General features: G+C 38.5%; 3 protein-coding genes and 1 long non-coding RNA gene across 5 annotated transcripts; 3 read left to right on the forward strand and 1 right to left on the reverse strand.

The window, feature by feature from the left end:
- The first annotated feature begins 3,742 nt into the window (after positions 1-3,742).
- LOC112454518 (actin-5, muscle-specific) lies at positions 3,743-6,544 on the forward strand. 2 transcript variants are annotated; one of them, XM_025015963.1, is made up of 2 exons: positions 3,743-3,850; positions 4,645-6,544. In XM_025015963.1, the coding sequence occupies exon 2, from the start codon at positions 4,666-4,668 to the stop codon at positions 5,794-5,796; it is 1,131 nt and encodes a 376-aa protein (XP_024871731.1). In that variant the 5' UTR covers positions 3,743-3,850; positions 4,645-4,665; the 3' UTR covers positions 5,797-6,544. The 2 variants fall into 2 exon arrangements, with proteins under 2 accessions (XP_024871731.1, XP_024871732.1); XM_025015964.1 differs by lacking the exon at positions 3,743-3,850 and adding an exon at positions 3,898-3,993.
- Positions 6,545-8,122: 1,578 nt separating this feature from the next.
- Positions 8,123-12,149, forward strand: LOC112454520 (actin-5, muscle-specific). Its single transcript, XM_025015965.1, has 2 exons — positions 8,123-8,226; positions 10,897-12,149. Exon 2 carries the CDS (start codon positions 10,923-10,925, stop codon positions 12,051-12,053), a length of 1,131 nt encoding a protein of 376 aa, XP_024871733.1. The 5' UTR covers positions 8,123-8,226; positions 10,897-10,922; the 3' UTR covers positions 12,054-12,149.
- LOC112454523 lies at positions 8,893-14,565 on the reverse strand. The gene is made up of 4 exons (XR_003040740.1): positions 14,487-14,565; positions 13,538-13,781; positions 9,835-10,387; positions 8,893-9,061 (listed from the first exon to the last, which is right to left on the reverse strand). It is a non-coding gene; the product is annotated as an uncharacterized LOC112454523 (long non-coding RNA).
- Positions 14,566-14,787: 222 nt separating this feature from the next.
- LOC112454521 (actin-like) lies at positions 14,788-16,690 on the forward strand. The gene is given in 4 exon segments (XM_025015966.1): positions 14,788-14,890; positions 15,506-15,656; positions 15,871-16,428; positions 16,430-16,690. Coding segments are annotated over 3 exon segments (852 nt in total). The 5' UTR covers positions 14,788-14,890; positions 15,506-15,530; the 3' UTR covers positions 16,598-16,690.
- The last annotated feature ends 28 nt before the right edge of the window (positions 16,691-16,718 follow it).

Raw genomic sequence — 16,718 nt, forward strand, 5'->3', positions numbered from 1 at the left:
GTCTAAATTTCGTTTCTAATTTTGTATCTAATTTTCTTCGCTTCCTTATTTCATAAATATTACATTATAAGGATTTCCTCTATTTGAAAATTAATCAGGGCGTAAAGCAGGACACCTTGTTTGCTAGGATAATCCCTTGGATTTTGCACAACACAGTGCCACAAAATTGCCTTGCGTCAAATCGTTATACTTATAATGTAATCTCTTCGAGATATTTAATAAGTTCCAGACCGATAAGTTCTGATCAGCGTGCGGCAACAAAAAACCGACGAGCCTTGGAGAAAAACGTATTGTGTGACAGAGCTGCAGGTCACTTTCGTATTTTACATAAGTTTATTGTCGTGAGCTGAAACTAACGATGGCTCGGCATTAATAATGCCTAATATAAAAGCGTATATCGTATCTTTATCTGACCAGTTTCACATTCTGGACTCGTGGGAATGAGTGTCCTCGCCGTCGTCCTCCGATTCTTTTCGCTTCACTTCTTTAAGCCGAGGTCACATCCTGGACTCGATATGGATCCAAGGGCTAACCGTTACGGTCACAGAATAAAAGATTGCTCATTATACGAAATTTCGGAGATGGTTATATGCCTTAAGCTGGATCCTACAGCTCTGAATCAGAAGAAAAACACAAAACTAATATTTCAACAGAATAGACGAATAGAGTATATTAAAATTTTTTCAAAATGTATTTTGTCTGGAGATTTAAATATCTTTCAATAAAAATAATATACCATCTTCGGAAATAGTCAGTTTTAGAGTTTTGCTTCACCAAAAAGAATCCTTGAATCTTATCTACTTGCGTATATTAATTGAAAATTCTTTAATATAATTGAAAATAAAATGAACAAATTTACGAAAGAAATAAGTATATAATAAGTTTTTATTTTTTTATATTATAAATGATGAAATAGAATGATGTTAAACGAAACTAAAAAACAACATTTACAAAGTAAGTTTGTTTAAATGGAAAAATACTGTCGAGTGAAAGATAACTTTTTTTAATAGTAACTTGAAACATCTGGTTCGGAATGCATATCCGTTCGTGTCATGCATTCTCAATTAAAAAAAAAAAATTAAAAAAGCGTCAGGTTCTATAATGCAGCAGAAGAATGTCTATACAATGTTAGTGGCGCCAGAGATACCGAATATCAAGAACATCATAAAATAAATTAACTCAGTTCGAGTGTTTGTTCAAGTTGCATGCAGTTAAATATTTTCTCTTCGTCGGAGCGTAGATAAGATCGTGAACAATTTTTATCCGTTGCTTATAAAAATACGAGACGCTGAAAAAGCGAGCTATTTAAGGCGAATAGTTCACTAGTTGACTTTGGTCAATGACATGCTAAGAGAGTTGTGAGAAAACGGTACATTTATTGTGGAAGCTTCCGTTTTTATATAATTCATACAAATGAATCTCATGCGTAGTCACAGCTGGTCACAGCTCTTCATACTAATATATAATAAAGTATATTATAAAACAAATTTGTGCGTGTGTGTGATGGAATAATACTTTACTTATAAAAATATATGTTTGTCATGTGATTTTTATCTTTTTTTCCTTTGAATTATATATGCGAGAGAGAGAGAAAAATATATTTATATTTTTCCTTTATATAATTATTATTAAAATTACAAAAATTAATTACTCGTAATCGTACGATTTAAATTCAGTCGTAGGATAATACGTTTTATCTCACTGTAATGTTTCTGATGTTTTTGCTCTTTCCTTCAATCCTCCTTGAACTGATATTAATAAATTTGTTTCACTCCAAATAACACGGCTATATACTAGATTTCACGAAGGTTCAAGATACAAGATTTGTATAATAGGTCGTCATAGCATGAGATTTTCTACAACGGTTCAGTGATCTATCACTAGATAATAAGTTCGATAATCTAATTGTCAAGATCTGAAAGAGAAATCGGAGAGATGAAACGGTTAAGATAATTCTTAGCTATTTATGGCAAGAAACAGAATAGAATATTTAATAAGAATCTATTCTTGAAAATAACTAAGATTTATTCTTTTAAATTTGCTAATAAATTATTGATATCGTTTAGAGATTAATCAGTTTGCTTCATTCTGAACACATACCATCTTATACTGGTCTCTAATAAAATTTCAAGATTAAAATTGATATTAATCATCTTGAGTAATACATAATATACAAGCAACATAGATTAGATTACCGACAATCTTTCCTAATACTTTTATGTAAAGAAGGAAATAAAACCAATAAATGTCCCTTATCAAATTAGAAATACAAACTGTTCTTTCACGATTACTTTTCTTAGAATTACAACCTTATCTGGTAAGTTTTATGAGTTTTCTATTGAGCGAATTAAATTAAACGACAATTAAATAAGAAAGAAAGAGAGAGCGAGAATTGTTGAGATTTATTCTAAGCTCTATTTCTTTCTATTTTACTTTTTCTTGCCATAACAATGAATTATTATATGAGAGACGTATGTAATGTTTCATTATATGCACGATTAAATTAAATTGCCAATTGGCAATTTGTCCAAATACCAAAGGGCACAGTCACGGACATGTGGGTGGTGAGATGACTATGATGTTCAAACGCTTTATAGATCAACGGGAAAAAATGCGATAAGAACCAAAAAGAAATCTAGAAGCTCGCAACACGATCGAGTGTGTTTCCGTTTCCTTCGTAATAGATTCTTTGAGTATTTTGTCTTCCAAGGAGTACGTAATATCGTCTCGCGTTAATATCCTGATTTGGCCATGAGTGGGTATTTTCAGGAGCGCCACGAGGCGTCGGGGATTTCCAACGTATGCCAAAAGCATCTTCGGCAACGAGAATGACCACGAGAAGCCAAAGCCAAAGAAGAAGAAAACGACGAGTTAAAAAGAATGGGTTAAGCTAAAGATTATGTGCACTGTATTGTACAATAAATATTAATTATTTAATACTTTTTTTCTAAACATTAAGGAGGTTGTAAGGAAAATCAGCAATATTAAAAATTGCATAAAATTTAAAATATAAGCTCTTTTATAAATAATGTTCACATGTGAATTCTTTTAGATTTTTTTACTGGTTAGTCTTTGAGAATATTTATAACAAAGTTAATTTAAGACAAAGTTAAATTAAGATTTTTAACGTCACTTTTAATTAATAATATAATTAATTAATTTTTAACATAGTGTTAATTTTACAGTGTTTTCAAGAATCTTCTTCACAAACTAGGTAATTTAAAAATATCTGATGCCCACACACTGATGACAGTTTGATTGCAATCAGAAAAACTCTTGCGTTGTGTTTTAAATCCTTTTAAAAAAATCGTGAACATTCGCAACTATAAACTTGATTATTCCTTAGAATATTCAATTAAAAATCTATTACAAGACTTAAAATAGACTATCTCTCGATGAGCTGAGGCAGACGAAGAGCAGATAACTGCAATGACGGTGTCGGCAACCCGCGTTAATGTCCAGATTAGGAGATGCCGGCCGTTCCGCGGGGATTTTCAAGAGAACGCGTACAAGAAGAAGATAAAGACGAAGGAAGAAAGAGGAAGAAGGAGGGAAAGAAGAACGACAATGACGGCGATGACGAGGAGCGATGCGTCGCGGCGCACGAACGGCGTCGCCGCCGTTCTCGCCCAAAGGCGTCTCTCGTGCGCCATCCGGGCTTCCTGGTCCGTATACCACCACCCGCGTGGCATAAGGCGTGGGCAGCATCGCTGGCCAGCCCTCGAGGCGTCTCGCGTGCCCATCTTCGGTAGCGTCGCGTATCGCGCCGCGGACGTTATATCTGGCGTCGCGACGCTCTCGAGCCTCAGCCGCTCCTCAGCCGCCCGTCGATTCACAACTCACCCTCACGGTTAGTAATAGATCCGCGAGACGTTCCTCACTGTGTCCGATCGGTTGAAAGTTTACGCGCGGTTGCAGAAGTTAGAAGTGCCGGCAAGAGATTCTAAAAAAAGAAAACGTGTCAGTGTATAAATCAAAGGGTTCGATTTAAGGGCGAGTTCAATTTTGCAATACGATCAAAATTCGATTAATTTTAAAGTGAAACATTGACTACAACAACGTTGTGTCATTGCAGAGTAGGAAAATTCTTGCAAAGAGAATTCTGTATGTTATATTAAGAAAACAGTATGTAGTGACCAATTATTTAAACATTGTAGTACTGGTCAATACAAATTATTTTCTTGAGTAAATAATCAGAAATTAATCATTTAATTACAATAAATCTAAAAAATAACATTATTTCAATCAACGTTTTAAGTTATTCTTATTTTGTAACAAAAATAATTAAAAAATCTTTATTATTTTCATATTTTAAATAGAAGAAATTATCACTTTATCAAAATTATTATTTTTTAAGGAAATTTTGTGTTATTCTTGAAAACTAAAATACAGTTAATTTAAGAATTGACTGAGCTACTTCAAAACGAGATATAATTAGACGTCTGCTTATATTTTCTACAGATATTTTTGAACGTGATTAAATGCGATTATGTAAAACTGTAAATAGATACATAAGATACAATTAAACAAAAAAATAGGAATTATATACAAAAATCTTATACATTCAGGACAATTATAAGAAAACCAATTTACACAAATCGACGTACTCAAGTCTAATCTAATTAAAACGAATTCTTTTTACAGAGAAACTAAACCAGCAGCAAAATGTGTGATGACGAAGTAGCAGCCCTCGTCGTAGATAATGGCTCCGGCATGTGCAAGGCCGGTTTCGCCGGAGACGACGCTCCTCGCGCCGTCTTCCCCTCGATCGTCGGTCGACCTCGCCATCAGGGAGTGATGGTCGGTATGGGTCAAAAAGACAGCTACGTGGGCGACGAGGCCCAGAGCAAAAGAGGTATCCTGACTCTGAAATACCCGATCGAGCACGGTATCATCACCAATTGGGATGACATGGAGAAGATCTGGCATCACACCTTCTACAACGAATTGCGTGTCGCTCCGGAAGAACACCCTGTCCTCCTTACTGAAGCGCCCCTCAACCCGAAAGCTAATCGCGAGAAGATGACGCAGATCATGTTCGAAACCTTCAACAGCCCGGCCATGTACGTCGCCATCCAGGCTGTCCTTTCCCTGTACGCCTCCGGTCGTACCACCGGTATCGTCCTGGACTCCGGTGACGGTGTCTCCCATACCGTACCCATCTACGAAGGTTACGCCCTTCCTCATGCCATCCTCCGTCTGGACTTGGCCGGTCGCGATCTTACCGACTATCTCATGAAGATCCTCACCGAAAGAGGCTACAGCTTCACCACCACGGCCGAGCGAGAAATCGTTCGCGACATCAAGGAGAAGCTCTGCTACGTCGCCCTGGACTTCGAACAGGAAATGGCCACCGCTGCCGCCAGCACCTCCCTCGAGAAGAGCTACGAGTTGCCTGATGGTCAGGTCATCACCATTGGTAATGAAAGGTTCCGTACACCAGAGGCCCTCTTCCAGCCTTCCTTCTTGGGTATGGAATCTTGCGGTATCCACGAGACCGTCTACAACTCCATCATGAAGTGCGACGTTGATATTCGTAAGGATCTCTACGCCAACAATGTCCTCTCTGGTGGTACCACCATGTACCCCGGTATCGCTGATCGTATGCAGAAGGAAATCACCGCTCTCGCGCCCTCGACCATCAAGATCAAGATCATCGCTCCCCCCGAGAGGAAGTACTCCGTATGGATCGGTGGTTCTATCTTAGCTTCTCTGTCCACCTTCCAACAGATGTGGATCTCCAAACAAGAATACGACGAATCTGGCCCTGGCATTGTCCACCGCAAATGCTTCTAAACGAGTCATTACACGATCAACGCAACAGCGTAATCTTCGAAAGAACATCATCGTATCTCGGGAAGAACACACAAATAGCATGCAGTTCTGGCCCGAGCAATCAAGCTGCTATGAGAAAACATCATCAGAGCATTATCATCGACTCTCAGTCCTCATTGGATCTCATCGAATCATTGTCGCAGTCTCGCTCGTCGTTGCGCAAACAACGACAGTCTGGCTGATCATCCTTGTCGTCGCAGCCTTTTATAAAACTGCGCTCGACAGTATCATTGCTCACTTAACGTCATCATCATGGCCGAGGTAGCGGTCGGCGAGATTGTCTCTCGTCACAGGACCTCTCTCGTAGTAGCCTGGACGTTGTTGAGCGTTGGAAAGGATCTTTGTACATATGGATGGGCTCTACCAAGTGCATCTTTCGACTCACGAAAGGGACATTCTGGGCAGACGTAAGGACATGCAGGGATCTCGACAGATTACGCTTGGCAACGAGTTTCGAGACTACTTCGAGAAGGCTACGCTCTATTACTGTCACGCGAGCGTTCTCACCACCGTTTGAGAAATCGATCCTCTCTTAATACGTATTACATATTAATTATGTCTAGTCTGCTAACCAAAGCAACTAAATACAACATCTACCGATGTACTTCTATACTTTAATTTATTTTGTAAATATTATACATTATGTTACTATATATTGTTATACAATGTCAAGGTCAATTCAAATACACATTATATCACACCACTATCATTTCTGTTATATGAACTTTTACATTACCTTATATAAACTTTATACCTGGCTTATTTCTGCGGTATCCTTTTAGCGCAGCATTGTCTTTTGATCCCTTCCTTAAACCTCGTCTGTTTAAGTTGTTCTTTTTATCTGTAAAATATGTCGCTATATAATAATACGAATTCTTAACGTTTTACGTGAGAGCATATTTATAAACATTTATACCGAGAACAACAAAAAGGATATAAATATATATAAACAAGACTCTTCAATCAAGAGTATATAAAGTCTTCAACTTCTTCATCCTTATTCTTTCAATCAATTATATAAACGTTGAGAGAAAAGAGAAATTTGCTTATACACTTCACAAACAGTCTCAAGTATTATTAAACAATCGCTGTAGTAAATAAATTTGCAGCTGAGCATTTTAGTATAGTTATGATAGTTTTCTCACATCATTCTTACGTCCAAATTTGTCTTCGATCGCGGCGAAGTAGTAGCCTGCGTAATTTTAAAATAAACTGTTATCGTTACACGTATACGTAGTCGCGATGAGTAACCTTGGCCTAATGCAAGATCGCCCTAAATAAATTTATCATTTTTTAATTATTTCTCTCTCTGTCTCCCTTGACAAAATTCTAGTAGTGAGAATTTTTGCATATCGCTTCCAGTTGACGGGTTTGCTAGTCGTCGCGGTTATTTGCCCGAAGTAGAGTTCATAGGAACTCTAATCCGAAGAAGAAGAAGAAAAAGAAACATACGAACATCCGTTTCCGGCTACCACAAGTTAGCTATCGGCTCTAGAAGCTTTTCATAGGCGTTTTCGATCCATTGATATTTAGGGACGAGAATCTCCGCGATAAAAGCTCTCGCGAAGAAGTTTATTTCGGTCGCATCGCATAATCTCAAAATACTTTTGCTAACTTATAATATCCGCAGGAACATGATTCTTGCTTCTATTAGAGCTTTCTCGATCTCTTCTATTTTTTGTTCGTTGATGTACAATCGATATATTTATTTAGACAAAGAAACTATAATTCCGCGATAATTCTATGTGATTACACTTTTAAACTAAATTTACAAATAAAAAATGATTAAGATCAAAGAATATAAACTTTATATAACTCTCTTTATGTAAAATGTACAGTATCGAAAATCAAAGATCAGCATATACATATATATTGCGAGTTTGTCAAAGAATATTCTGCAAGATTTTTTATATTTATAAAATAAAGTAGTCTGGACGCCCAAATCAGGGCATTCGAAAATATTTTTACAGGCGATATTTTATCCAGAGAGAGAGAGAGAGATAAAGAGAGAAAAAATGCAAGTACTACTTTATGCGAAATTAACTCTTAAATCTCAGTTAACTTTAACTAATAAACGTTAAACGACGTATGTTGATAGGAAGGAAAATTGACTGTCGGATTAATTCGCGTCGAAGTGATTGGCATCTCGATTCAACGCGGGAACGCGTCGCGTGGTATTTCCAAAGCGATAAAGCATATTCCTTGGTCCGCTTAGGGGCTGCGGCCGCCTAGTTCGGCGGGCGTCGCGACGCCTCGCGAGGCGATGCCTTTTTCGTGCCTGTCGGGCAAGCACCATCCCACGAAAATGCGGGGGCGTCCAGACGAGAGCATATAATCGACGTCGCGACGCCGCCGAGGCACAGACGCCGCTCCACCTCTGTCCCGTGCACGGTACGTAGACATAGTATCACGAATTTCCGCTTTCACCGCCGGATACAAATCTTTCCCTCCTTGGAGAACCCACGATCGTTTTCTGCCTGTTCCCGCGACACCTTATCAAGACATCCGCGTGTTATAGTGACTAGCGAACAAAAGTGATAAGCTGCTGTACCACTAGGATTATTCGAGATAACCAGCAATGCAGAGTAACAACTTCGCTATTATTTTATGTTTAATAAGAAATTTTCAAGTTAAATTTGTTGAATGCTTCAGCATTCTATACTACAATCATCTACAATATTAGAATCGTCTAAATTTAATAATACCTAAAATAGAGAAAAATTTTGCTTGTATTTTTAATTATTTTCAATTAAAAATTATAAACAAGGTCTCTCTGTCTGAGATATTATTTAATTTTGAATTCGCAAGATAGATTCAACTAAAAGATCCAGTTAGTTAACAGAATTATTTAAATTAAATTTACAAGTTATTCATATTTTCATATCTTTCATTATATCTCTTTAATTTTCTTTATTCATTATTTCCTTTTAATTGTAATCGATAAGTTAGATTTATAAATTAAATTTGAAAATGTTTAAAAGTATTAGAAATTTTTATGCACGATCAAAAAATCATAGAGATCCTAATTAATTATTTTTTATTTAATATGCTACTTGCCTAAAAGTTCTTTGACTTATTGCTGAATCCTTGGAAGAAGTTCAAGTTCGCAGCGTTTGCTGTTATCCATTGAGATTGATTCTTGGCGTACCGTCAAGCCGCTCGTATCCGCTTGAATTTGTTTGTATGTCTATCTTTCCTTTCAATAACAGGCAGAAGATGAGTCGTCCTATTCCCAACAAATTGATTTTAATTTCTGATTGTAACATTTTAAATAACACATTTAAACATTACCTACTTGTTAGATAATATCTGAATGAAAATATCTTAGAATTAAAAGTACCTATAAGTTGAATTTTTTTACTTAACTATAATATTTACATCTCGATTTCGATAATGTTAAATAATATTCAAAATATAAATCAATAGAATATCTTTTTGAGATAGATTATTTTAGTGTAATTAACGTTTAAGAAATCTAATTATCTTTGCAAAGTTTCATAAATAAGAAAATTTGAGTACAAAGATTATTAGCTAATAAAATGTAAAAAAAAATATATATATATAATTTATAAATGTTTTTAAAGATTCAAGTTTGCAATTTAATATCGTTTTTAAGTATCATAACAGAAATCCTTACAAAAAAGAATTGAGAGTACAATCTAAGTTATAAACACGCAAAAATTATTTTAAAAAATTAAAACATTAAAACATCTTAATATTTCATTTACTTGGGCTAAGAAACGTTTAACGAACTAGCAAAATTATGAATGACGTATATTAAGTTCACGGATCTTTCGATGACCATAAAAGGACTCTCCTACGGATCGTACCCCTCGTATTTTCTCTGTTGGTTCCTAAAATTACTCATTCCTCTAAAGATCGTTTCCCTCAACATCGGTTAACTTTAAACATAGCTCGACCGTCTCTCTTGGGCTCTTTCTAGAATTACAATCAGCGAGATACGAGTTCAGATTAGCGTTAATGTTAAACTAACATTACCGGTGCCGGTCGTAAAAGTTTCGAATACACGCAAACGTGGGGCGAACGGCCGTCTCTTCGTGGTCGCACTCATAGTCGCATAGTCGAGGTCTTCGGCCGTGCAATCGCGTTGGTCCTTTTCGGGCAGGCATAATTTTGGCATGCTCGTCGTTGCCTCGCGGCGAGACGTTATGTTTTATCCGTCGTCGTCGTCGGCTACGGCGGCAGCGGCAGCGTCGGCCACCATAATCGTCGCTTGAACTTATTAGGGAGCGTCCGACGGCCGTACGTCTAAAGTTAGCGATGCGCTGGGCGAAAATAGCGTCGCGACGCTGGGGCCGCTTTGCCTATCGCTTTAGGCAACTAGGTCAATTCTGGCTTCGCGCAACGCTCACCGGGAACCAACATTATCGGAGAACATTCGAAATTCACTCGGCTATCATCAGATGTGTGAAATATTTCTTTTCAAATAACTTCTGTTACTTCTCAAGTTTGAACTCCGAACTTTGAAATAATTAAGATGTTCCACTTGTAAGGAATTATGCAAATTTCATTCCTCAAGACCTTGAAAAACCTGCAAATAAAATTGTAATTAGATATTAAATAATTTTTAAATTTACATTTTTGATTTTAAATATTACAATATAAAAATTTTATTCGTAAAGAATAACTTGTAGCATAATAACTTAATTAATATTCTTTTAATCATTATATATACATACAATTAATATGGCTTTTTTCATGAGAAAATATTTAAAAAAGGAAAAAATACGTTTTCACACAAATTATTTTCAATTTTTACTTAATTTTGGTTTTCTTAATATTGTTATTGCTAATGTAATGATACTTGTATAATATTTTGAATTATAAAAATTATTTATAACTTATTTTTAATAAAATTCTAATTACTATTTTATCAAATAAGAATACGTCAGCGATATACAACGCAAATGTTTACAGGAAAGGAATAGTAATCTATAATATTAAAATAAACTATACACAATAATGATAATATAAATAATTATCATACAGAATCAACACAGAAATAATCATAGACTGAGAGACATTGTAATTTCTTTCCAGAGCGTTAAAATCGAAGAAAAACAACAATGTGTGACGACGAAGTAGCTGCCCTGGTCGTAGACAATGGCTCCGGCATGTGCAAGGCTGGTTTCGCCGGAGACGACGCTCCCCGCGCCGTTTTCCCCTCGATCGTCGGTCGACCTCGCCATCAGGGAGTGATGGTCGGTATGGGTCAAAAGGACAGCTACGTGGGTGACGAGGCCCAGAGCAAAAGAGGTATCCTGACTCTGAAATACCCGATCGAGCACGGTATCATCACCAATTGGGATGACATGGAGAAGATCTGGCATCACACCTTCTACAACGAATTGCGTGTCGCTCCGGAAGAACACCCTGTCCTCCTTACTGAAGCGCCCCTCAACCCGAAAGCTAATCGCGAGAAGATGACGCAGATCATGTTCGAAACCTTCAACAGCCCGGCCATGTACGTCGCCATCCAGGCCGTCCTTTCCCTGTACGCTTCCGGTCGTACCACCGGTATCGTCCTGGACTCCGGTGACGGTGTCTCCCACACCGTACCCATCTACGAAGGTTACGCTCTTCCTCATGCCATCCTCCGTCTGGACTTGGCCGGTCGCGATCTTACTGACTATCTCATGAAGATCCTCACCGAGAGAGGCTACAGCTTCACCACCACGGCCGAGCGAGAAATCGTTCGCGACATCAAGGAGAAGCTCTGCTACGTCGCCCTGGACTTCGAACAGGAAATGGCCACCGCTGCCGCCAGCACCTCCCTCGAGAAGAGCTACGAGTTGCCTGATGGTCAGGTCATCACCATCGGTAACGAGAGGTTCCGTACACCAGAGGCCCTCTTCCAACCTTCCTTCTTGGGTATGGAATCTTGCGGTATCCACGAGACCGTCTACAACTCTATCATGAAGTGCGACGTTGATATCCGTAAGGATCTCTACGCCAACAATGTCCTCTCTGGTGGTACCACCATGTACCCCGGTATCGCCGATCGTATGCAGAAGGAAATCACCGCTCTCGCGCCTTCGACCATCAAGATCAAGATCATCGCTCCTCCCGAAAGGAAGTACTCTGTATGGATCGGTGGTTCCATCCTGGCTTCTCTATCTACTTTCCAGCAGATGTGGATCTCCAAACAGGAGTACGACGAATCTGGCCCTGGCATCGTCCACCGCAAGTGCTTCTAAGCAATTACGCTCGATCCTATTTACTATTATTGTTATTATTGCTACACCTTTCCCTAAGATGTACCGTTCACTGCCGCATTGCTTCGTCTAGTTGGGTCTCCGTTAGTCGAATACTATTGTCGTTACTATTGGTCCGTGGCGGCGAGTCTTTTACCAACGATTATCATACGAGCATATACGTCATCTTTTGTATATAAGTTTACGTCTATGGAATAAATCAATCTTATATTCTCTCTTACAGCCGTTCAATTCGTAATTTTCATTCTCTAATACCCTTATATTCGCACAAAAATACTGATCAGCGTACTTAATTGGATTAATAGTTTACATTAATGGATCTTTCGTGGGACAGTTTTCCTTCTTAAAGAATCACATAAAACAGTGTCGGCCTATTCATTAAATAAATTAATCACTTAATGTCAAAAATTTAATAATAAGAATAATCTATTAATTTTCCGATCTAAATAAATATACATTTTTAATATTTACTGTTTTTATTACCGTAGAAGTTATAAACTTGTGGTGTATAAAACTATGATAAATGTGGAAATGCATACTTATATAATGCTGTTATAACTATAATTTGTATCTAGAAGTCTATGAAAAGAAGAAACACATTAAAAGCTTAAATGTTAAAAATTAATAATTATTAAGAATATTTTTTTTCTGTAAAAATGTTATTAAAGTTTTAAAAAGTCATTAAATAACGAAATAAAATTACATTAATACAAAAACTTTATAGGATTTGTGTAAAACTATTTAGGAAATATGCATATAATAAGTACGTGCTGTACATATTGCATCGAAATTATCATTGCTTTTTATTGACACATTAGAACTTTGATGATAAATTTAGCTGATATAACCATGTATTTCTCTTAGTTCATTTCTCAGCTTATTTGTAATTCTATAGCAAGATTTATATGCACAAAAATAGATGTGCATTACCCGTATCAACAAACACACAATTACGACAATGTTACATAAAACGTAAAGCACAATCGAGATTACATAAAATATGGCCGAGAATGCCTCAAACATCTGGCTGCATTCCAGATGCTTGAAATCCGAAATACAACTTTGTGATGTTACACATTTTTTCGACAGAAATAACATAATAATAAAACATTTCATTATAGGGTCAGAAATACAACTAGGGAAAGGTGGCTATATCGTGTTAAATAAGTCAATAGTATTACGTATTCTCATATAAGAAATCGAAAATAATTATGTGTGTGAAAGCGCTTTAATTGCTGCCTTGTGTGTTCTATAGATTGTTCTATAATTACATCAATTACATGAATTCTTTCATGCTTTAGATCTCAACAAATTAATGACGGATGCAGTTAAATTTCATTGATAAACATAAAAAAATTCTAAATTTTTTTAGTATATGAAATCATGATTTTTCCAGCTAACTAAATCCTCCTAAGGGATTTTACTCCTGATCTCTCGAGGTAAAGAAAAAATGAAATGACATTCACCTTCGGTGTTTTCGCTGATGAAGAGGTGGTCGCCTTTTCGCACTCATGCCGAAGCTATCCTGACGATTATCACGGTCGGATGTAACGATGACGAGATGAGAGGTGTTCAGCAACAAAAGATGCGCCCTTTCGGGGTTGAAACTCTACAATGCGAATCGACATCAGCATCGGCTTTGCCGGAGATGCAAAAAGGTAGAAGAGGGGATCTTTGCGATGGCTCGAGCAAGTGAGTCGCCCCGTGCACCTGCCAATTATAACAAATTGCGCTTAGTCGTTTTGTCCGTTAACTGCACTAGCGATTATTTTCTGCTAATATGCTTGAATATCATATTATATCAATAAACCATGAGAGCGCTGCCAATGTTAATAATACATGCCAAGAATGCGAGTTATTATTCTTGGCAGCGCAATCTTGACCATTGTAATAAATTATTGTGCTGTCAAAGAACGACAACTAAAGGTAAAGGTATTTATTTTTCAGGTAATTAATAGATCACTAATTAAACCTACTACTCCACTCTGAAGGAGAAAATTTATCCCGTGCATTATAAATTTGTGCTTAAAAAATACAGGGCAAGACGTTACTTCAAGACTCAATTCATCATAGTGAAAGTTAATCTTTTGAAGTTTACTTCTTCGAAATCCAATTATTTTGAAAGCTGGATTCTTTCGTATTTAATTCTTTAAGAATTTCGACTTTCTGAAATTTATTCTTTCGAGAGTAAATATCTTTAGTTTCTATTTTTTGAGACTTGATCCTCAAAGTTGGTCCTTCGCTTTTTTGGATCAAGATCCTTTAAGTTTTGCTTAGATCTTCACTTAGGTCTCTCTTTGTAGTCGCTTCTACAGTCGCTTTGTTACGTTCCATCTTTTATGATTCTTTTCGTCGAATCTCGCTTATTTTTGGTCCTTTCAAATCTTATCCTTTGTTATTCCTTTAGAACCTCACCCCTTCGCTAGGCCCGCGGTAACAGCCGACGTCCCTGTCGCGTAACGAGTCCTTATTTGGATCCGGGGGCCGTCTGCCACCACCGCGTCGTCGTCGTAGTCGCCCGCGATGCCCGGCGTCCTCTTCTCCCTCCCTCCACCGCTGCTCTTCTCGTTAGGGCGAACTAAGGACTAGGCTGACTCTAATGGGCGGCGCGGGCTTTCGGGCCGACGTTAACGCGGACAGCCGATTTCCATGTAAGGGGCGGATCGCTATTTTCGGCCGCCGACCGATATGGATAAAGGGACCCCACTGAGCCGGTACCGCGCCACTTGCCGTTCTCGCCAGCCTCTTGCACGACGTTACACGCGACCCTAAGCGATTGTCGCCGATCTCTCTCCCTCGACTCTCACATCAGCGAAACGGTAAATCGCCGTGCTTCGTTATTCCTAGCAGTCGCGAATCACGTCGACCCCCTTGGTTCACGCGCATCATCTCCGAGGATCTCTTCCGATCGGTCTTCGTCGCTTCGCTAAAATCGCGAGAATCTTTAGTACCAGATTCTAGGGATCGGTAGTGATTCGAATAAACGGTGCTAAGTTAAAGCTCAGTGAGCTCTCAAATGTCGGGAGGGTTGATGGGGGGGAGTTTCGTCAGGACCGATCGGACAGTACTTTCCGAGAATCCTCAAAAAGAACTGTGCGAAAACCGAGTGCGGTTTGTGTAATCGTATGAGATGTGAAGTGATACCTGAGTGAATGTGCATACGTGAATGTTAACGCGATAATTATAAAGTTTATTAGCAGTTTACTACTATCCTGAATTTCTACAGAATTTATTCCAAATATTTTTCATATTTTTAAAGTAATGTAGAGTGACTAGCTTCTCTATCTATAATTTAACTATTAACTCGTATATGTTGTAATTATTAAGTCAATGAGTTAATTAATCGATAAATAATTACAACATTTCATTATCATAATTAATAATATCGACTTGCCTCGCAAAATTTCTCTGCATCTTTCGGTGTGTATTCGCAGAAAGTAACAGTAACAACCGACCAAGATGTGCGACGATGATGTTGCGGCACTAGTCGTGGACAATGGATCCGGTATGTGCAAGGCCGGATTCGCGGGAGATGATGCTCCGCGCGCTGTATTTCCTAGCATCGTCGGTCGCCCTCGTCATCAGGTTGGTCCGAACATTGACCTATCATTTAAAACGATAAAATTATTTAATCTAAACATTATAACTCTATTGACATGATATCTAGAATATTAACTTAGCAATTTCATATTACAAATTTTTTATGTAATGTAGCATATATACGAAACAGTATTTTTTAACATATCTTTCGACTCAAACTTAGAGAAACACGCTTAGATTATTTTTTGTTCGTTTACAGGGCGTGATGGTCGGTATGGGTCAAAAAGACAGTTACGTCGGCGACGAGGCGCAAAGTAAAAGAGGTATATTGACCCTAAAATATCCTATAGAACACGGTATTATCACCAATTGGGATGATATGGAAAAAATCTGGCATCACACCTTCTACAACGAATTGCGTGTCGCTCCGGAGGAACATCCTGTCCTGCTCACCGAAGCGCCGCTCAACCCGAAAGCTAACCGCGAGAAGATGACGCAGATCATGTTCGAAACCTTCAACAGCCCGGCCATGTACGTCGCCATCCAGGCTGTCCTTTCCCTGTACGCCTCCGGTCGTACCACCGGTATCGTCCTGGACTCCGGTGACGGTGTCTCCCACACCGTACCCATCTACGAAGGTTACGCCCTTCCTCACGCCATCCTCCGTTTGGACTTGGCCGGTCGCGATCTTACCGACTATCTCATGAAGATCCTCACCGAGAGAGGCTACAGCTTCACCACCACGGCCGAGCGAGAAATCGTTCGCGACATCAAGGAGAAGCTCTGCTACGTCGCCCTGGACTTCGAACAGGAAATGGCCACCGCTGCCGCCAGTACCTCCCTCGAGAAGAGCTACGAGTTGCCCGATGGTCAGGTCATCACCATTGGTAACGAGAGGTTCCGTTGTCCTGAAGCTCTTTTCCAGCCTTCCTTCCTGGGTATGGAATCCTGTGGCATCCATGAGACTGTCTACAACTCTATCATGAAGTGCGACGTCGATATCCGCAAAGATCTCTATGCTAACACCGTTCTTTCCGGTGGTACTACTATGTATCCCGGTATCGCCGATCGTATGCAGAAGGAAATCACCGCCCTCGCGCCTTCGAC

The sequence above is a fragment of the Temnothorax curvispinosus genome, unplaced genomic scaffold (genome assembly GCF_003070985.1).
Source record: "Temnothorax curvispinosus isolate PA1 unplaced genomic scaffold, ASM307098v1 QBEX01005133.1, whole genome shotgun sequence".
Lineage (NCBI taxonomy): Eukaryota > Metazoa > Arthropoda > Insecta > Hymenoptera > Formicidae > Temnothorax > Temnothorax curvispinosus.